The sequence below is a fragment of the Nannobrachium achirus genome (genome assembly GCF_963921795.1).
Source record: "Nannobrachium achirus genome assembly, chromosome: 13".
Taxonomy (NCBI): Eukaryota; Metazoa; Chordata; class Actinopteri; order Myctophiformes; family Myctophidae; genus Nannobrachium; species Nannobrachium achirus.
Window position 1 is genome coordinate 20,833,233 of NC_137833.1, and position 23,254 is coordinate 20,856,486.

Below are 23,254 nucleotides of genomic sequence, written 5' to 3' on the forward strand. Positions count from 1 at the left end.
GTGTTGTTATGAACATATTATAGAAATAGGTTTTATCTTCTGTCTCTATCTCAATATTTGTTTGTATTGTTGCGACCGTCAGGTCGCAGTTACTATCAAAACCTCGACCAGCTGTCCGTCTGTCAGTCTGTCAGTCTGTCAGTCTGTCAGTCAGTCAGTCTGCCACACGTCACACGTCACACTTTTGCCCTGCTCATATCTCCGCAACCCATCAATTCTCACATGCCCCTCTTCTAGCGCCACCTTCAGGCCGATTTTTGGACACTACTCCTACAGATTTTGCCCTAAATTCACGCAAATCGCTACACAGTATGTCTACACTCATGTCATCAACATGGATCTGTCCCATATAGCGCCACCATCAGGCTGATCTTTTCAAACACATTTTTGGACACTGCTCCTACAGATTTTGCCCTAAAATCACGCAAATCGGTACACAGTATGTCTACACTCATCTCATCAACATAGATCTGTCCCATATAGCGCCACCATCAGGCCGATTTTTTCAAACACATTTTTGGACACTGCTCCTACACATTTTGGCCTAAAATCACGCTGCGACCTGACGGTCGCTTATCTCCCGATTAGGGAGTCTTACTGGTATTGTGTGTGTGTGCGTGTGCGTGCGTGCGTGCGTGCGTGCGCGTGCGTGCGTGCGTGCGTGTGTGTGTGTGTTTTATACATATAAACAGGAGTGGTCCCCATCTCATAATCTGAAGAGTCTAAAGAAGAAGCAGATGGCAGCCAGGGAGGCTATGGCTCGGCAGACTGTGTCTGACAATGAGCAGAGCAGTGTGGAGTCATCTGTCATCAGGTCAGCATCACAGGCCAACAGTGCCTCATTAGCAGTCAAGTCATGGAGAAACCTAGTGCAAGGGCACTGTGAAATCCTGAGTGTTCATTTAACCACTTTAAATACCCTATGATATGGCCAGAACTCATCATTATTGATTCTACATATCACGTGATTCCTGTGAAACCAGTTACACTCATTGATTTGCGATTACCGTAGCCAATGGGACGAGGTTTGCGTCTGCCCTGTCGAGGTGATCAAACGGACTGTATGAAGTACTGTAGAGCATTCTTTAAAACAAAGATTTAAATCAGCAGCAGTAGATAATATTAATCTGTTTTCACAAACTGCATGACCTTTTTACGTTTTTATGGTCTAAAATTAATAGGGTCGGGTTGGGGAGAAAAAAAGAAAAAAGAAATGTCTTAATCCTACTGCTCTGATTTAATGTGAACTGTTTTAACCTTGACTGACATGAATAAAGATATTCTTAAAATTAATAGGCTGTTTACAAACACCTCCACGCCTGTCTGCTTCCAGCTGCCCTCAGAGGAGCCGCCTGTCCTGTGTGTGCTCTGCCAAGCTCTGTGCCTGGACAAACCACCTGTTGATGGCCGGCTCACACCGCCACAGCCCCAGACATTTCTATAATCTTAATAAATAAGCATAATCAAACTGCTTCACATGAGCAATGTTGGTGTATAAGCATTAGCAAAGTGCTTCACATTAACAATGTTGGTGTATTTAAGCATTAGCAAAGTGCTTCACATTAACAATGTTGGTGTATTGTAGCAAAGTGCTTGTTAGTGTATTTAAGAGATTCGCTAGGCTAGGGATAATATTTTATATACCGAATCAAGATTAACAGCTTAACGCTTTTAAGTTTTTACCACCTTATTTATTCTTTACGCGACAGGAATAGCCAATCAACAAGCTCACAATACAGTGCATCACGTTGCCAAAAATTCAAGTCAAGCTGTGAAGCATTCATTTATTTATTTTTTGTGACACCTACTGATGGCTCCAAAGCATTAGCGCAAGAGGATATTTGGAACACAAACCATACCAGTAAATAAAATACATTCGTTTTTGTGAATTAACTGTGTGTTTGTGTGTGTGTGCGTGCGTGACTGCGTGTGTGGTTTGCCCTCACAGTCTCCTGCAGGATGCAGAGAGTAAGTCAGGAGGAGACATCTCAGCCAGGGAACACTTTGTGTTCACTGACACAGATGGACAGGTGTACCACATCACTGTAGAAGGCAACACGGTGAAAGATGGAGCACGTATCCCCCCTGACGTGAGTCCATACACTGCAGCTCTTCTTTGCACCAGTTTCTTTTCATTTACTGTAGTTCAAATGCATTCTGCATTCTTAATCACATGTAAGTCGGTGTGTAATCCTGGGCTCACACCAGCAGCAGCAACAATCAACAAAGCGGCCAGAAGCCTTTCATTTTCAGTGGGTGCTGAGCTAAACTGAAAGTGACTTTGCCACAAAAACGTTGAGAATAGTTGGTCATTTTGTGAGCAGCGACAGCCAATCAGAGGGCATATCTAATTAGGTGTTTTTATTGATCACAAACTGCAATCAAAAGGCAATAATTATGGACTGCCCGTGTCTAGCCAGCCACAATGAATTTTGCCATTTATATATACAGACTTTATGAATCCATTGCAATTATCAACAAACCTATGAAAATAGGATGGGGGGGGGGGGGGGGTTGCCAATTTCAATGTCACAGACTTCGGCATATTCTGAATCACTAATAACTTAAAAGGCTGCTCTTATTCACAAATTAATATTTTTGTCTTATTCTATAGCCTCATTTTAATAAGCGTATATAATACAGTATAAGGGGTTAAATCCAAGTGTTGACATGAATTGTCCGAGTGATATGCTGTGAGGGAAGAATCTTTACCTTCACATGAAACTGAAATTATAATCAAACCAATCTATGAACTCTAATAAACACAGTTCCAGTGAGTACTGCAGAGATTTCTGCTCTCCGCCACTTCATAGAACTGCGTTTCACGCCGTTTGACTTCAACTTCTTAAAGTTGATGGCATCCGACTACTGCATGGCTTCCCAGTTCAATTGAAAAGGCTTTCAGATAGCATATAATTAATTATAAGTTATCTGGCTTGAAACCCTTATGTATAATAGCCTACCTTTTAAAATGTAAATTCAAAACATTTCTTCAGACAATAGCTCATCTTCTTTTAAATTGGACTGCTACAGTGATATGATTATGTCTTGAACAATGCCTACGCAATGCATCACTAATCATATGCTAATGTGAGGTGTGCGTGAGCTGCATTGTGATTGGTGCTGTATGCGCGTGGCAGCATGAGTGATCAGACATTTTGGGGGGGGGGGGGACATGCAGATCGTCTACTTTTGTGGATTTCATTCACCCATAGGCTTTCTGAAAAACCCTTCCACGTTGGTGGGGTGTCATATCTTTGAGTGTGTGTGGGGTCACTGGTGTAAAGTAACTAAGTACATGTACTTTACATAAGTATAGTTTTGAGGTTTTTGTGCTTTACTTTTGTAATTTCAATACTTTTACTTCTACAGTACACTACATCTCTGATCCAAATATTGTACTTTTACTCCACTACATTTATTTGAAAACTTTAGTTACTAGTTACTTTGTAAATTTAAATTGTTATTACAAAACATACATTAAAGGTGATACACCATGAAATTTAACTTTTCCTTGTTTTTTTTTTTTTTTTTTTTTTTTGGGGGTCCCACTACCTACCGGCGAGAGTACTGGCGAGAAAAGTAATCCGAGTAAATGTAATCCGAGTATGTCCTGTTTATTGCGCGAAAATCTTTTCTTTCAGTCAGGACCGTTTTTTATCATTTCTAAGCCACAGTGTTTGTGTTACGGCATGTAGAAGAGGCTGCCGTTTTGAGAAAAAAATGAAAAAAGGAAGAGAATCCGGAGAAAACAGCATTTTTGTGCAGCCGCTAAACAGGAAGTCAACGAGACACACAGCACGCGCTGCATGTTGGGAAATGGAGTTTGTTTCATCACCGCGGTAGCCAAGTGCAGTAGCTACAGTACAGCATAGTTTACTGTACAACGCGTCAAACGCGTCGTGGGCCTCCAGCGACATCAAAGAAATTGACTTGTAGACACCACGTGGGCATCCGATGTGTTAAATCTAGTAAACATGATTTCAATTGCGATTTTGCATGTTCCACCCCCCATACAACCCCATCTTTCATACAGGGCAGCCATCTTTGCTTACATAACATGTAAAACATAATGGCTATTTTCTCAAGAATGCCGGAACGGATTTCCAATCTGACTTTTTTGTTTGAAAGCTGTGAACAGCCTGCACAAACATGGTGCATGATCTTACATGGAAGTCTATGGAGATTTATGGCAGGGAAAACCCAAAGACATTTAAAAAAAGTACAATGTGTGATGTCATCAAGTTGTACTTTACAATACAAACCCCAAAATCAATCTTCCAGTTCTAGGCAACACAGAAAGGGGGGGGGGGGGGGGGACGACTTTTTTTCTATTTCCACACAACTCCTCTAAGGTATATTAATGACATATAGTTCAATATTGAAAATGGGTGGTCTTCCCCTTTAAGAAGTAGCCTAGCCTAGTGAAAACAGCCGATCTACAAGCTCACAATGCAGCACTTTGCGCTGCGTTGTGAGATGGTAGATCAGTTATTTTCGATGACAGGCTTGCTTGACAGCCCACAGGGACTGGTAAAATCCTTCTACACAGCTTAAACAGACGACATGCTTGCATGGCTGGTGAGGATAACGTGTCAGGCAGTCTAATTGCCTCCGCACTTTGAGTAAATTGTATTTTCTAACAAGAAAAAACATAACCTCCGGGACAACGGGTCCCGCAGCCAATTCCCGGGCGGGAATTTACGTGTGCCCTACCCGGGAAGCCCGGATCCCGGGATCCCGGTATTAAACCCTAGTGTCTAGGCTGCGCAACAGTGGCCTTCTGGCCACGCACCGTTGTACTAATGAAACATAACTTTGGCCACGCACTGTTGTACTAATAAAATATAACTCTGGACACGCACCATTGTACTAAAGAAACATAACTCTCGGCGGTATTGCAGATATTTATGCTCACAGAGACAGGGAGACACACAAAGCTAAAGGTTGGGAGTGCTTCACCGCTCCAGAAATGTACTTTTTCCACCACTGGAGTGGAGTCACTGGGGTGGTGAAGTGTACGTTGTGTTTTTACGTGCACCGTCTGTGCTTAGCAGTTTTTATAGCTGTTCTTTGCTGAAGGTGGGGGCGACAGCGGGACATTAACTACATTTAAAAATAAATGCATTCTCAGCATTAACCTGGGTTTTTAAGAGTATAAATGGTTTGCATTTGTTAAATGGTCTGCATTTCTATGATGCTTTTGGCCAAAACATTGTACAATGTGTGTTACATTCACCCATTCACACCCAGTAACACACTGATGCGGGAGGCAACCATGCAATGAACCACCCTCATCGAAAGCAGTTATGAGTTCAGTGTTTTGCTCAAGGACACTTAAACACTAAACCAGGAAGAGCCAGGGATCGAACCTGGAATTTTACAGTTCCCAGATGGCCACTCTTCCTCTTGAGCCACAAATGCCCCATGAAAGTGAGCTATCGCCTAGTAAAGCTGCCTGAGTGCAGATTGAACGATAATTACCATCTACAGCCATTCATAATGCTCTCAAAACCACTCTCACAAGGCGAGTGGCGAGCGTATGCCCTAAAGTACAGAGTAGGAATGAGGGACTAATACAATCATTTACTGATACCTTTGGGAAATAAATAGCAAAAACAAAAGCCATTTAAGAGTCCTCTCTCTGTTTTTGCTGCTGTCCAGTTCCTTGATGAGCCAAGTAACTGGACAGATGATTTGAATGTATTTGAATTGCAAGTATAGTGTATGAAATGTCTACAGATCGCTGACTGTGAGATAATCGAGAAACGTGCATTTCCAAAATGTTCTCATACGTTTCCGGGTTGAGTTTCAGCTTCTGAAAAGCAGCACAAGGATGCTGTTTGCAGCAGAGTGATGGAGAGAAGTCTTGCATGCATGTTTCAACAATGGCGAGTCAGTCACACACCTTCATTATAGGGTCCTGCAAAAATGAAAGAAAGAAAAACGCTTGTTTTTGCTTTAAGGGAAGATGGGAAAGGGATGAAGGGGAGAGAAGGGCTGGTCTCAGTGGCTAACGGTCAATAAGGGAGGACATAACAGGGTAGTGTAGCTCGAGTATAATCATCATCATGTGCCCCTCTCCGTGATGAATAAGCCCACTGCCAGATAAATATAAAGCCTAGGGCACAGGTCTATAACGTGCATGATATCTCCACAATAAGGTCATAATAAAAAACTACCACCACTTGATAAAAGTGATAAAAACAACAAAAATAGAAACAACACAATAAGGCAGCGCAGCCGAGGCAGAGGGTATCATCCTACACCAGACAGTCACAACAGCTGCACCTGCAGTAGTTTCACCAGTGTCCCACTGTGCCAGTACATTTATGTGACACACAGGTGTGCTGCTGATACGTTGCACATGTTTACTACCTTGAAAGAAATTTGTGCCCGTTGGGATATGAATGACACGTTGCACAGCTCATTGTCTTTATCGTCAGAGACACATGTGCCCCGTCTACTGAATGAAAAGAATCAGCCAGGATACATTGCGTGCTCTTGTGGATTATTATGTTATGTGTGTGTGGAGGGAGCCAATGTTACAGCACGACAACAATACCTTATGTGCCATGCTGAGTTACCGTAAAGCTATGATCTATTGTTTTATGCTCGTTGTGTGCTTCTCTCAGCGGAGAGAGGTAATTGCAACGATGTCCAAACTAAAGTAAAGATGGCGCCACGTCTAGTGTTAAATCCAGTGCACCGTCTACTTCAAATAACTTTATTTATATTGTCAATTGTCAATCAGTAGATGTCCTACTGATGTGCTGTTTATATTGTTTTAACATAATATACTTTGCAGATTGGTTAAATTAATGTGTTATTCATTATAATAAATGTGCCAGTAACTCACCAATAATTTGAATTACATTTTACAATTTAGACATTTAGCAGATGCTTTTCTCCAGAGCGACTTCAGTGCAGGGAGAACAATGTAGTGCCTCATGCAACTAGGATAGCAGGTTATCAATGTACCTACAGTAGCATCAAGATACCAGGTTATCAATGTACAGTACCTGGCATCAGGATTTCATCAACCCTCTGACTTTAAGGATACATTTTGGGGCTTTTGGCTACTATCCAAATAACATTCTGACATGAAAGGATACTAAACAACCTCAATAATTATGATAGTCTCACACCTGGTGTGTTTGTAACTTTATATTTATTAGAGGCAGTTGCTTAATTGTCGTCACTCGTAGTCAATCTCTCTGCCAACATAATTTGTTCAAGGCATTTAATTGAACTTTTACTGTCTCTTTGTGTCCTTGTTTCATAACCTCTGTTAACAGAGTCATCACATATGGTGGTATGTTGTTGATTACCATCACAACAGAATTTCACTCGCAACCCCCTTACCAAACACACGCACGCGCGTGCACGCACTCTTTTGGTTGGCAAACATCCATGAACAAGGAGTCGTTCAGTCTTCAGTGTCATTCCGACAGAGTACTGAATCACTGCACTTTGTAGGCAATTATATAAAGTTGTCCTTTTATGAACATTCGCTTATATTGATTAAAAGTCTATTCCACTTGCCATGCCGCTTGCACGCCCTCTTAGCCTATCAGGCTGACAGGGAAGGTGTACCTGGGGGATTTAAAGCGCTATCTGTGAAACGGCCAAAGTTCCTACGCTGAAAGGATTTGCATATCCCAATAGGTTTTGTAGCCGGCTGATGTAGGATCTTCATATCTCTGTCAGGAAACTGATGAAATTGCTCCCTTAAAGTTCTATGGCATCATTCAGCACCAGCGCGCTGAAGGTGATCTGACATATAATGTCTCACCAGCACTTTGTCTTTCACTGCTGCAGTGCTTTGACTTGTTCTGATGTTTTTACCACTTGGCATTTATTCCTTTTCCCGTTCACATCCAGACACCACAACAAACAATCAAATGTTGGGCGGGTGGTTTGTTGTTTATGTAATCGGGAATAGCTGTTTTACGGCTGAGATCTGTTGGGGAAAGAATGCAATTATTGGTATCTAGACTGCAATTATTGGTATCTAGACTGCAATTATTGGTATCTAGACTATCTACTGACTGCATTGTAAATGAAATGTGACTTGAGAACATCAGTCTTTGCGGTGGTCTTCCCAGAATATGGGGATGATCTTGGTATACAGTATATAATCATGGGTTGTTGTTAGATCCTGTAAAGGATGTATTGTTCACTGTAGATTCACTGTAGATTGACTGTAGATTGACTGTAAATATTTATACATTTATATCTGTATTCTAGTTGGCTGACACTATAGTCTGTACATACAGTATATACTGTGTACACTATATGCCCATATTACTGGTGATTGACTATACATGATGACACTATACTACTGTATGTCATTAGAATCTAATAGATGTCCACTGTCCTGGTCAGACTAGAGTCTATTATATATGTTATATGCCCATATTACTGGTGAATGGTGATTGTTTGTACATGATGAGTCATACCATTTTATGTAAAAAATATTAATATTTATTATTGTTACATTATGACTTCTTGTGTACGGTATTTCTATTCTCACCTGTACTGTATCTGCGTTCCATTCATACTGCATTGCTGCTAGATCATGGTCCTATAGGCCAGTGGTTCTCAACCTGGTGGTCGGGACCCCCAGGGGGTCGCCAAATTATTTTGGGAGGGGGTCCCCAGATGAGTAACTTGATGTGCAACATTGCTTTCTCACTCAACAGTTGACAAACCAACTTAAAGTTTAAGTGTATAGAGAGTTTATGGTTATGCACATTTCTAAAGTGGCAATTTAAGGACTTTTTAACACCTCTAAACTTAATTAAAAAATTAAACATTGGTCAAATTGTCAAATACTAGAAAGTCGCGGCGCTAACGCGCCGCTCCTGTCTACCCCCCCTCGCCTCGTTGTTAACGCGAACGCAGTTAAGCAGTTGAAATGATTGATTACCTGTGTGTTTCTGCTGAAGTGTTGTGTCCGGCGTGCAGATGAAGACTGAAGAATTAAAAGTCAGTGCGTCGAAAGCGAGCATCCATGTACGTCCGTATGAACACAGCAGCTGAGAGCGACATGGGTTCTGAAGGCAAAGGTGAATTCAGTGACGTAACGGTGGCTCCGGCTGAGAAGTATAGGTTCCACTTGCGCAAAGGCACGTCGCATCCGCATACGTCATGGACGTTTACTTGAGAGACACGGAAGAAGGAGAGACTGTAAAGGATAAGTAATTATCGTCTCAGGAAGAAGGACAGACCTTTCAGGAAGAAGGATATGTGACGTAGCACCGTTCGCGGTTGAGGCAGAAAAGCGTGGCAAAGAAGGTAAAAGAATGCATAAAGACCCAAGAAATAGCGACGGTCCAAAAGCGAGAGGTATGATTGTGCTGTTGGGTAAATGGTTTTGGGAATTGGGCCGTGGGTCTGTGCTAACATAGCTGCAGTGTCGCAGCGGGATACAGTACAGGGGGCGTGATTAACTTCTCAGGGAGTGGCTAACTTCTAAGTTGTATATAAGGATTAGACAGAAAATAGCCGATCTACATGCTTGCGAGGCGTTGTGAGCATGTAGATCTGCTATTTTCACAATAGAACCATGGTATACAAAATGTAATGCCTCAACTCTTAGTGCTCGCCAGGTTGCGGGGTCCCCAGTTCAAATATGATTATTTTGGGGGTCACGGCTTGAAAAGGTTGAGAACCACTGCTATAGGCTAGTGGTTCTCAACCTTTTCAGGCATTACATTTTGTGTAACACGGTTCTATTGTTAAAATAGCCGATCTATATGCTCACAACGCTTCGCGTTGCGAGGCGTTGTCTATTTTCACAATTTCTGAAAAGGATTTTAAAAGTCCTTAGATTGTCACTGTAGAAATGAGCAGATACCCTCTATATACACTTAAACTTTATGTTGGTTTGTTTACTGTGGAGTGAGAAAACAATTTTGCACATTAAGCCAATCATCTGGGGACCCCACAAAATAACCGACCCGCAGGTTGAGAACCACAGCTATAGGCAGTTTTAGGGTCCAGTGACGTCTGGGATTGTCTTCCAGCCTGCACTTGATGCATGTTTATGGGTTTTGTCCTTTTATTATGCAGCGTGTTGACAGCAGACTGAGCAGAGAAAACTAAACAATAAAATAGGCTTTTTGGGTGGGCTCATTAACAGTCTAACATTATGTGGCCTGAATGGGAATGAGAGAGTGTGTACTGCTAGTGGGCTTCCCCTACTTTGATCTCTTACTTGTGTTTGCCCCTTCATCTTCTATTGCAGGGCAGCATGGGCAGCATTGCATGCATTGCCTGGAAAGGTGATACACTGGTTCTTGGGGATGTGGATGGCAATCTCAACTTCTGGGACCTCAAGGCCCGTTTGTCCAGGTAACAGCTCATGCCTCCTATTCATTTAGTAAGGATAAGAATTGTTAGTGGGGCTAATTGCTGCCCCACCCTATCCTCTTACCAATGCCAGTGTCCATATCCACACGTGCACACAAACACACTGTGTGTGTGTGTGTGTGTGTGTGTGTGTGTGTGTGTGTGTGTGTGTGTGTGTGTGTGTGTGTGTGTGTGTGTGTGTGTGTGTGTGTGTGTGTGTGTGTGTGTGTGTGTGTGTGTGTGTGTGTGTGTGTGTGTGTGTGTGTGTGTGTGTGTGTGTGTGTGTGTGTGTGTTGTTTTTTATTTAAATTTGTATTGGCAAAAATCCATATACCGTCCATAATCATGCATTTCAAGTGAAGGGCGAGGTCGCTTCTCGCCCTTAGGATGTCTTACTGGTAATATAGGGTTCAAGGGAGTTAAGTTCTCATGTACTCAGCTCACGTAAAAGTATTTTCTACTGTGTACAATGTCTGTTTTCATTATGTCAGTTTCTTTGTTTGTTTCGCTCTTGTACATGAAAAGGCGGCTGATTGATTTTTTTATTGTTTTGACTCAATGTTTATTAAATCTTTCAATTACGAAAAAGAAAGTTGGGAGATAAACAAAAAAAATCAAATAGAAGTTAAATTAAAACAATAAAGAACACCACACAATCATCCAATTAATCACAGGTTAACTAGTGCATTTTTCTTCTTATTTTTTTTCTTTTTCATGTACAAATAGCTTTGACTAACTTGACATATTATTCCAGGGGGATCCCTACTCACCGTGGCTGGGTAAAGAAAATCCGCTTTGCCCCAGGAAAGGGCAACCAGAAGCTGCTGGTCATGTACACAGATGGGGCAGAGGTCTGGGACACCAAAGAGGTACATTTGCAGAGAACAATAAAAGCCACAGTCCAATAGTACTAGGGTACAGTTTATGGGAACTGATGGGATGGTACACTCACTGCCTAGGGGCTCCAGTGCAATGTGTGCAGTACATCTCTCTCACATTATGGTTTGTGTTTCCTCTAGATGTACCGCTTTGGGTAGAACATCTGGGAACTAACTGCTTATACAGCTAGATAAGTAGTTAGAGTTTTAAGAATGTAAACCTAACATTCCACTTTTCATATTTAGTTTTTAGATGTTCAGGTAATTAAGCTCTGCAGTATGTTCATACAGGTTTTTGCTCATACACTTCAGAGGTGATGTTCAGCATTTTGAAGTAGTGTCCTCTCCATGCACAATGGCTCGCTGCTGCTTGTGATTATAGATTGTTTCCTCCATCAAAAGTCGTAGAGTCGTAACTAATCAAAAAAAAAAAAAACTTAACACATTTGCCAGCGACATACAGTAATTAAAGGCCTTTTTCAGAGAATGTTATCTCCAACGGCGCAATACTAATCCTCCCGGCTGTCCCTCTTAATCATGGCCCCACTTCAGATAATAAAACCCACTAAACAGAACCGGAGATCTATTCATACATTCAAGTCTGACTGCTATCTACAGGAAGCCAAAGTGTTTGTTGGACTGCAGTTCTCTTGATGTTGGTAGAAAGAGAACTAAAGAAATTGGACTGAAAGCAATATTCTGGCTAAACTTTTTAGGCAAAGGGAAAACCATGCACTGTGGAAGAGGCCTCCTCTACTGAGATAAACAGTAACAGTGGTGGTGAGTGTGATGCTGGCTATGCTAGTGCAGCCATACAGAACTCTACTACAGTACAGGGGGTTTTGTCAAAGATACAGTCTCTGATTCAGTGATTCAGTCATGCACACGGACTCTGCCCACCCGCCACTTTGACGTGGCCAATCCAAAATGACAGTCCTGGCGCCGCTACTGTGCTGCAGTCTCTCTCTCTGCTGGAGAAATGTTATATACTGAGACAGTGAGACTAATAAATTGAGTGTTGGATAAGTTGCTGCTGTCTCACAGCAATGGCCACAAACCATGTGGACGGCTCAAGTTATCCATTTCCGTGGTTCCCACTGGTGGGATGTGAGAACATTGCAAGTGCGCTCCCAAATAATTGATAAAACACTTGAGATTTGAATGATATTAGAATGTCTTCTTTAAGTTTTCATTGTGATACTGCTAAATAAGAACTTAAATGTATATCCAAGTCAGAATTACTGTATCAATTAATCATAACATGCTCTGAAAATGCACGCAGACCACCCATCTGACCACTTAACATTAAGGTTTTTAGAGTGCTATTTCAGAGTGCTCTAAATTCCTCCAATGACCCCTCATTCTAATTTAAATAACGAACAGACCCTAAATCAACCTGATTTAAATAAAAAGAATGTGTAATTACTTGATAGCCACAGGCATTGACTGACACCCCCACCCCCTGCATAATTAATCAATTCTAGCAGAGCTGTACCACATAACTCAGATGAAACATGGTCTGGAAGGTTTCTTACTCCTTCTTTTCAGGATGTATGGATTTGTATTTGTTGTACAATATGTTTCTCGGTGGGACTGTAATTGGCCCCAACCAACAATGTCAGTATGTCAGAAAAGCTCTCACGCTAAAGGTTAAACGCTTTCCGCAGATACTCATAGGATTATCCTTGACAGGAATAGATTGGGCTATACACTATCTCTCTTTGAATTTGTTTACCCTCAATGGTCGTATTCTCTCAGGAAAGACTTATTTCTCGGCACAGCCTTCATTATACTTCATTTAACACCCCATTTAGAACGGGTACACATTGTGTGTATCATTATTTTATGATTTAACTATTGAAAAATAGCAGATCTACAAGCTCACAGCGCGGCACCGAGTGCCGCGCTGCGAGCTTGTAGATCTGCTATTTTTGAAAAATCTTGAAAATTAGAATTTTGACCCGATTCTATAAGTGTCTGAATCCTTCTAAGGTTTTTTGAAAAACCTATGTTTCTATGTCAGCAATCTGGCAAGCCATCGTCAAAGAAAAGGTCCTTTTCACTTAAATGGAGCTCACTTAGTCTGTTCTGAGAGACTACTATGTCAGTGGTTCTCATACTTTTTCATGTGAAGGACCCCCAAAATGATATTTATTTGGCCACGGACCCCCATCTCAAAATATTTAGTTCCAGGGACCACCCAGAAGCAAAATTTCAGTTACAAACAATCGCTTTGAAAATACATATATTCAAAGAATTGCACACATTTTCACGACTTTAAAAAAAATAGCAGATCTACAAGCTCGCAGCGTGGCACTCGGTGCCGCGCTGTGAGCTTGTATATCTGCTATTTTTCACTGGTTAAAGCATTCAATAATTCTAGGCCTAAATGGGTTACCACGGTCTCCAACTCGTCACTCGAATATCTAATATAGACCCTGTTCCCTCACATGCTAAACAACAAAACCTAGTTAGGAGGCGAGCTTCCCCAGAAGCTTAGACAACACTTAAAATATATGGAGGCAAAGATGAGTCTGGACAAAGACGGATGCTCTGGTGGGTGACTGCAAAGCATGGAGGTGGGGAAAATAAAGAAAAGGTGGGGGCGGGTGGGTGTGTTGGGAGTCCCCTATGGAGTCGTGCTGTATGAAGGAAGAAATGGATTTCTATGGGGAGCCGGGATGAGATCTCCTCCTCTCCCCTGTGGTAAAAGCAGACAACAGATGTGGGCAAGCGGCAGAGAGAAAACTAGAGAGCAACAGCCATAAGAGGAGAAAGGGAGAGTGAGAGAATCAAATGGAGAGATATCTGAAATGCACCAGTGCTTCGCTGACAGCTGCATTGTAATGGCTCCCATACAGCCCCTAAATAAGCCAGAGAAAGGGGCTTTGAAATGTCGTTCAGAATGACTGTTTGTCCACAAGGGGCTTCACTCCTGTTTTTGGGTTTATTATTGCCCACACAGCAGAGGTACACTGAAATGCATGGGCATTACAATATAGTCGAATGGAAACAAACAGTGAAAGCATCTTAAAGTCCCCATAACATCAAAATCAAAGTTTAAGTTTGTTTACTGTATATGTCTTGGGCTTGAACTTGTTATGATCTGTATCTGTCCCAAAAATGCTATATATAATGGTATTTTAGTTTAGTTTTTTCTGGGGTCAAAAAAAATAAAAAGTTGATGAATTTGCCAGTCGCCCACTGTACAGGACGAGATCTTTGATTTGCATAAACATAATAATCTACAATGACATCAGCTTTACGGAGGAGAAGAGTGTTACATGATTATGCAGAATCAAATGTCATGATTGCTAGCTGTGTCATTGGTTCCTTAAAAGTAAAAATACATTAAATAACTAAATAAACTGTCCCAACAATTCCTGATTCTGAGGCAGTGTATCAACAGTTGAAATATTTTTTGAAAAAGGCGCCTGCAGTGTATCAGTCTATTTTCACTCACATTTGTTGATTAGGGATGTGATGAAACGGATCATGGATCTTTTATATCGATCAGTTCGCACTGATGGGATTAAAAGTTTGTTTTGATTTATCGTCTTTGAGTTTTATTGTGCTAAATCAGTGCATAGATCAATCCTCCTGTCCTGTAGAGAACTGCGAGAGAGGGTGTTGTGTTTAAGGCTTTGGTTAGCCGTCTCCTCTCACCCAAGAATGAGCCGCTTGGCACACTGGGGTTTTGCCACACTGGGGTAGCATGTTCCAGGCTGGGACTCAGATATCCTGTTTAGAAGACCACAAAGTGTTCTTTTGAGATACTGGCTCTCTTGAGGCAATGCTGATAGAAATAATTGTCATTGTGGAGACCTGTTCACTGTGGGTCTTTTCCCACCGTAAGCCCCAGCATTTTGTCAGTATGTGTTGAACAAGGTGTTCTCCTGCTGTCCAGCATTAAGTCATTCACTGCCCCAGGCCAGTTAATACATTCATAATCCAGCCACTGCCGCCAATTTTTCAGTTTTTCCTTACCTTTTCAAGTAGTCACAGAATATTTATCTCCAGGATGATCTATCCCCCCCCCGTAAAGACGAAGGTTATCTCTGTCCTTCCGTAGGGGAAAAAAGCTAGTCATTTCTACCGTCGGTTCTCTAGTTATTAACGGTTCAATACAGCGTCTCACCCCAAAAATGCAATGGAAACACAGGAGCCGAGATACAGGCATTAACAAGGAGCAGACGTGGATCTCATGTTGCGATGGCGTCTTTTCCTGTGGGACTATGACTGCAATTTATATTTATTTTTTACACCAGATGGAGCTCTTCACTAACTTATGTAAACCCCCCGAAAAAAACTAAAAGAAGTCCAATGACGTCTTTGGTGGTATAGGCCTTAGAAAAAAAAATAGTGGTTTTCACGCCACGCCCCCTCTGGCTCCTCCTTCCTGCAGGTGCAGATGGTGAGCAGCATACGGATTGGTCGGAACGTCAACTACCGCATCCTGGACATAGACTGGTGCACGTCGGACAAGGTGGTGCTGGCCTCCGACGACGGCTGCATTCGAGTGCTAGAGATGGCCATGAAGTCTGCCAGCTACCGCATGGACGAACAGGACCTCACCGGTAAAATTGCAGCGAACGGGAAGAGTGATAGATATTAGATACCATTTAGTGTTGTGTGTGTGTGTGTGTGTGTGTGTGTGTGTGTGTGTGTGTGTGTGTGTGTGTGTGTGCGCGCGTGTGTGTGTGTGTGTGTGTGTGTGTGTGCGCGTGTGCGTGTGCTTCTGTGTAATGTCATTCATTTTTGAAGCGGTGAAAGCCGCTTCCAAGGAGTGGCTTTGTCTGTCCCGTGCATGCAGAATTGAGGATTGGTCAAGCTTCACATGACAATTTGGCCCTCCAGATAATATCATTCATTCATTCAGAATTCATAAAAATATAGAACTAAAGCACATAGAAAGTATAGATCTAGAACACAGAATGTATAGATCTAGAACACATATTTCATAGCTCTAGAACACATAGAATAAAAATTCACCGCTTCACTTCGAACCGAGGTTTGATTTTTTTACAAAGGCCTGTAACGGTTAGACAGGATTACAAATAATAATCAACATGCATTATCACTGGAGGAGACATTAACGACTAATAATGTTGTTAATTGTTGCTGTATCTGGACACCACTCTGCCAGACCCAGTGTGGTGTCCCTACCTGCTGCTACCCCGAGCTGCCCTCACCCTCAAGGCATTCCTGCTGCTACAGCCATGGTCGGGATCCTTCACCATGGACATCACTCAAGTGTAGGTGTAATCTCTTATGAACATGGACAGATAGCCCCCCTACCTGGTTAAGTGTTTCACTAATAATCGACCATATCAATTTTTCATTTTTCAAAAATAGCAGATCTACAAGCTCGCAGCGCGGCACTCGGTGCCGCGCTGTGAGCTTGTATATCTGCTATTTTTCATTAGTTAAAGCATAAAATAATGATACACAATATGTGTACCCATTCTGAATGGGTTAAAATGGTCAATGTAAATCGGCCCTCAACCCCCACAGTACCTGCATATCTGACCAAACACCTCCAAAACGTTAGCTACACCCACAGCTACAACACCAGAGGGAGCACACACAACAATCTGATAATACAAACGCATAGCACAAATATGGGTAAATTCTCCTTCTACAATACTGCCACTCAAGTGTGGAATTTGCTCGCTGGGCTCCTTCAAGGCTGCCCTGAAAATCCACCTTTCAGGAGGCCAGAGGCGAAGATAATAATGGTCTTTTATAATTGCATTAAATGTTCTATTTGCGATAAATTGAATGCCAAGGACTTCCAACTTAAGCAAAGGCGTAAAAGGTCTTATTTGGGATGTTCCTTTTTGGGCAGGATGTTTTAACTGGCCTGTGCTGCACTGCATATATTTGTGTTGTCTTTTACTTGTCATGTTACTCATGTTTGTCTAAATGAATGATTCAATCAATCAATCAGCACAATGTGTAGCGTATGCTCACATCAGAATTCAGAAACAAACTAATAGTTTCTGTTTTTAATTGTTATTTTACAATTAAAAAACGTGTACACGTGGGACCTGTGTACCAGGAAGGGGTTAAGTGTTTTAGATCCCAACACATCGTCATTGATGTCACGGCTGTCATGGGCTATCAAATGGGATGAGACGGTGCCGTGCTCCACACCCTAACACTCGGTTTAATGCCGCCATAAAGGAAATACCAATTACCAGTGTGAAACACTCACCTCCATAAAGCTAGGTCATCATGGGAATACAAAAAAACATTACACTGAAGAGGTCTGAGCTTTTTGGGTTCTCAGAGAGATGCCCTCACTGTTTAACTGCGACCTGACGTATTATCCCCATTTAGTAGAGCTTTTTGCATTACTGAGCTCCATTAACTGCACACCCTCCTGCCCAATATCTAGCTCATAATAAAGGACTAAGTACTATTAACGGGAATACCGGCACTCTGTGGCTGCAGCCTAACCTCAATATAAATAGTAGATGAGCACCGTCTATTATTTCTCACCACCTCAGTTTCACCTATTTCTGACTGAGAAAAGACTCGTGAGCTGCCTATGGAATGAAGCTCTGCCCAGGGTTTACGTGTTGAGGAGCAGGGAATGGGCTTTGTCTCTCTGTGATGTGCTGAGATTTATCCCTCTCTTTTTCCAGGGACTACGTTGAAAAAGATGAGATAAAGGGGCTGATCCAGGAGCAGCTCAACGCTATGTCTAAGTGAGTTATGACTCTGTCTTCTTGCAGCACAAAGAGTTTCTTGATGGAGCTTTGTTTGTTTGGAACTGGCCAGAATTTGACAGCATGAGTTGGTGTGTGTTTGCCCATTTTGTGTGTGTGTGTGTGTGTGTGTGTGTGTGTGTGTGTGTGTGTGTGTGTGTGTGTGTGTGTGTGTGTGTGTGTGTGTGTGTGTGTGTGTGTGTGTGTGTGTGTGTGTGTGTGTGTAAGTTTATGTGGGTTTATGAAGGTTTTATTACAGCAGGGGTCTGTGACCCCTAGGGGGTCTGCGGAGGTACTGCAGGGGGTCCGCAAAATTGTTGCTTGAAAAAAATATATATATTATTATATATATATTTTCTAAATCTTTTTTGTAAACCTTTCCCACATGTTTTATGTTCAAAATAATGATTCTGTCTGTTTTGAATAGCTTGTATGCTTGATTATTGTGCAATTGACAGATTGTGAGTGATAGATTGATAGTATTTACATTGGTTCTCAGTTAATATGGTATGTTTATAAATGGCATAAACATATGCCCCGCCCCCGAACGTACAAGTTCCCTGCTCCATATCCCCATCAGTTTGGGGGTCCCTGGCCTGAAAATGTTGAAGACCCCTGTATTACAGTACTGTATGCTTGTGGGTGTTTACATGAATGCTGGTTTTCTTCAGTAAATTCAAGCAAGCATGCATGCATGCACGGGTATGCAACTATGCACGCATGCTTGGTTGCCTTTACCAAAGCACATGCCTTCGCTGGGCATGTGCCTGCGGTGCGTTTGCATGGGCACAGAAGTGTGATAGAAGCCGTGTCCTTTTGCATTCACAACTTGTGTACTTCCAGACGGGTGTCCCAGGCTCCCTCCCCAACAATCCTTTGTCTTTAGACAGCGACCAGCCTGCTGAGCGTGAGCTCAGGCAGCTGACAGATAAGCCAGGCCCCCCTCCCAGCTTCAGCATCTGGGTGTGCTGTGCGTGCGAGAAGTGTAATTGGCTGTAACCATGTTGTGATTTTGTGACTCTGATTGGTTCCCCAGCGACATGAAGAGCGTGCTGCAGGACCCCGAGCTCAACCTGCTGCAACGCTGCCTGCTGGTCTCACGGTGAGTCGTTGCTTACTTGTAGGGCCCTCGTGGGTAACTGTATGTGAAATGATGGCCGTTAACATTAAAGCACATGTCACAGTGAAAGGTAAGACACAGCAATAAAGCCTGATTTATACTTGGTACACTTGGATTTATACTTGGTACAAAAATAGCAGATTTACAAGCTCACGGCGCATCGCACCGCACTGCTATTTCCGTTATGAGACACCCAAGTGTCAATCAGGCTTCACAACACCGCATCGCGTCGGGTCACGATGTGGTACAATAAACTCTCTGGGCAGTCAGATAGTATGACATTGTGATGTCTGACAGTGACTCGAGTGATTTGTGTTCTGCTGTCTTCCTGTCTGTCTGGCTGACTGGTTGGCTGTCTGTTTTGAGAAGTGAGGCAGCTATAATGTACTTTTTCAGGCCTAGTCACTTGTCAGTTTCAGTGTTTTGCCTGACAGATTGGGATGTAATAACTAGACGTGGTGGTACACCACTCTTCTGCATCTCCACACAATGCGTGACAGGCGAGGAAATGTCAGCAAGCCTCATTTCTTGCGTCTGCGCCCCAGTTTTAATTTCCCACCGGGCATGCACATAAGCCTAGAACAGCTATTCTGAGCTGAACTGTAATTTCTCCCCCTTTTTTTTATTGCATTATTAAAACCTTAATTTACCTGAGAACACCCAAGGTCCTTCTTTGTAACAGAAGAGCACTTACGACGTCACGCCATCTACCGATTCGGATTTCCTTGCCTTTTTCCGATCGGGAAAGGTAACCTAGCAACAGCTTTGTGTAATCTGCAAACTCCGACAATGATGAAAAGGATGAAAGGTCCGTCTAAACTAAAGCTACTGTAGCATGATGCCAGGGGCAAGGTGTGGGTGTGGACAATCTGTGGTCATTAAGGAACAAAGCGCTATGACACAACACAACAAAAATGCAGCCTACTTGCAGCTAACTACAGTCACTAATATGATCGAGATCATTATCCACACTGGGTTCAACTAAAGCCTTGATGTGGTTGTGATGCACTGCAGGCTGTTCGGAGATGAGTCAGACCTCCAGTTCTGGACGGTGGCAGCCCACTACCTTCAGTCATTTGCCCAGGCTCGACAACTGAACATACCCACGGCAGAAGGCCAAGTCCAGGGTGAAGGAACCCAACCTGTCTCCCAGAGCCATCTGGATATCTGCCATGACACCTTGTGCGAGAGCTCCTACTTCCAAGTAAGCTGTGTGTGTGTGTGTGTGTGTGTGTGTGTGTGTGTGTGTGTGTGTGTGTGTGTGTGTGTGTGTGTGTGTGTGTGTGTGTGTGTGTGTGTGTGTGTGTGTGTGTGTGTGTGTGTGTGTGTGTGTGTGTGTGTGTGTGTGTGTGTGTGTGTGTCACGGTTCGTTTAGCCCACGGTTCGGTTCGTACCTTGGTTTTGGGGTCACGGTTTCGGTAAGGTTCGGTACGTGTTTTGCATAAAAAATAAATAAAAAAAGTTTGACTTTCCAAAAATCTATTTTTATTTTGCGTCTAAGCAAATTGAATTATGACAGTGCCTCTTAGCCTTAACGTGGGTTTAAAAAAATAATAATAATATAAAATAAAAATAAAAAGGGGTAAAAAAGATTTTCTTTTCTATTATCATCATCAATATTGGCCATCGTCTTCAGTTTCAAAGTGCTTTATTTATGAACAAATTGTTTTGCACACAACAAGAGATACTATAGTAGGCTACAAGCTTGAGCAAATAGCCTCTGTAAGTTTTCATTACTATATCCAAAATAGACGGGTGTGTTCACTGTGTTGCCAAATTTTGCGAGAGGAATAAGCAACCAGGTCTATGAAAACAAGGCTTAAATAAGTGAATATAGGCCACGTGAGGTCTTTAAACCTATATACGTCAGCTATTTGAAAGTGGCCGAGCCGATCTACAAGCTCCCCACCACATCCACCATGATTTAGCCTACAAGCAACTCTACATACAGTACAAACAAGCTCAACGTGGCTTATAATAATCAGACATGGCAACACTCACCATGCAGTCAGTCAGTCACTGAGACTAGCGGGTGTCTGACACTCTGGCTGGGGGCTACGCTACGTTTGGCTTTGTTGCTTGCTAACGCTGCCTGCTATGGCCAGTCTAAAAACAGTCTAGGGACTAACAACAACAAGCCGATTTCTCCTGGACTTGTTCTCCATGTTACAACAACTACAGTGCGTGCGCTCCGCACTGCTGGCTTCGTTTTGTTTTTCCATCTCTGTGAGGACTCTCAACTGCTCTGCTCTGCTGCGAGTGTGAATGTCGGCGTAGGTGGGGGTGAGGACTACGGTGATTGGACATTAGTGTGTGTTTACTCGCAGAGCGGGGTTTAGTGGAGATTGTCTTGTGCACGATGCACAGTGGCTGTCCAGCTGTAAGAAATTAATTAATTGCAAAACCGAAAGTCAGCGGTTCAAAAAGGCGGATTGAACCATGCAGGGCGTACCGTACGGTTCGGTTTTATACCGTGAACCGTAGCACCCCTAGTGTGTGTGTGTGTGTGTGTGTGTGTGTGTGTGTGTGGCGGCCCTATTTCAAGATTGGCCATTTTCACTATTTTTGAAATCTTGACATTTTTCTCCTACAGTATAATGACATGCCTAAAATGGCAGGTTGAAAGTGGTTCTCTTTTTCTCCTAGTCTCTTACTAAGCCCAGGTCTTGAGGGAGACTTCGCGGTCAAATTTAGCATTTCATCACCCTCCATACTCCCACCAAATTCGTTCCCTTGTCACAATGAGTCAATACCAGTCCCGGCTGTAGTCGCAGCAATGAAAGAAGAAAACAAAAATGTGTCCTTGTTTGTGCAGGGTTTTGTCATTGGAAAGATCAATGTCTCTTGTCGATGACACAGCCGCGTTGGCTTGAGAATAGGGAGAAGCAAGGCTGGTAGAGTGTAGAGATTTGATAAACAATGAATGCAGCGAGACTTTTTCAAACTTGGTATCGACCCGATAGCACCTTCCCCCGTAGACCGTGTTGGCAAAAGTTTACCTTAACTCATTTGTAGCCAATCCCGAGAATACTCGTGAAAAATACTCGAGTATTTAGAGTGCCGATCCCGAGTATACTCGCGAAAAGTACTGTATATGGAGTAATGCCGGTTCTCCTACCCTGTAGTCCGGCGGAAGGTCCTGGCACGATCGGCCTCGCCGATTCATCATCATCACGGATCCACGTGCTCAAAATAGTAATCCCATAACATGGAGGCCGACGGGGAATCGCATCTTTAATGTCCATTTTCTCCAAACAACACTTTTAAAGCCAAGGATGGCATTAGATTCTCGCTAATAAAACACATGTTGAAAAGCAACGATCCGCCATTACACAACCGCATGTTGATGACGATCGCTTCCGGTGAATGACGTCATGACGTCAAACCGGAAGTGTTTACGCAATGGACTTCTGGCCTTCAAAATAAGACAATGGAGCGTATAGGAGCCTGCGGGCAGCGGGCGGCACGCTGGACATTTAACCCGTTCATGTCTGGAGCACTAAATGGGTTAATAGAAGACTCATTGATTGGTCCTTCCTGGGTTTTGTCTATCTGCCTTAGACTGCCTGTTGGCATGGCAGCCACGCAGCCAACCAAGTGGAGACAAGACATCCGCCCTGTTTGTTGCCTAGGTGACTGTGGAGGCTTTTAATCACAGATCTGAGGGTTGGTGGAGCTGTCGTAGTCTTGATGAACACCACATTCTTCTGTATGCACTGTTATTGCAGCTCCCTTTCACAAAGAAAATGGAATAACGTACCGATAATTAAGTTCACATTGATTTGAATGTTCTGTGGTTTCTAGTTGGTCTGGGCTTTTGTTCCACCAGACAGACGCCCATCAGCATACCCTGCTTTTCTACGAAAGAGCATTTTGATTATTATCTTTTTTTCCTTTCCATTCCGTTTTCTTTTTCTTTCTTTCTTTTTTCTCTTCATGAGAAAGGATGGCCATGAATAAGAAATGTCAAGTTACTTTTAGTTGCCTCGAAACGCTTAAAGTACCAATGCACATCTAAGGGTCCACCTGATTTCTTCATGCTTTTAGAGGTCTTTCTTATAATGGATGTTGTAAAATAATAGTGTTTTATTCTTTGTAGAAAAAAGGATTTCTTTCTCTGGCATTTCAAAACTAGAAGCGTACTTAAATCCTCCTGAATGTTCTGCTCAGTGGTAATAATGAGGGAA

The 23,254-nt window shown here is 42.6% G+C and overlaps 1 protein-coding gene across 1 annotated transcript in view; it reads left to right on the plus strand.

The window, feature by feature from the left end:
• Positions 1-23,254, plus strand: part of wdr11 (WD repeat domain 11) — a 98,944-nt gene that overhangs the window by 63,883 nt on the left and 11,807 nt on the right. The window contains exons 15-23 of the mRNA XM_080740274.1: positions 693-814; positions 1,949-2,090; positions 10,253-10,359; positions 11,111-11,225; positions 15,640-15,811; positions 16,381-16,489; positions 17,885-17,947; positions 18,984-19,049; positions 20,082-20,271. Coding sequence (XP_080596400.1) covers positions 693-814; positions 1,949-2,090; positions 10,253-10,359; positions 11,111-11,225; positions 15,640-15,811; positions 16,381-16,489; positions 17,885-17,947; positions 18,984-19,049; positions 20,082-20,271 — 1,086 coding nt within the window. The remainder of the gene's footprint in view (positions 1-692; positions 815-1,948; positions 2,091-10,252; positions 10,360-11,110; positions 11,226-15,639; positions 15,812-16,380; positions 16,490-17,884; positions 17,948-18,983; positions 19,050-20,081; positions 20,272-23,254) is intronic.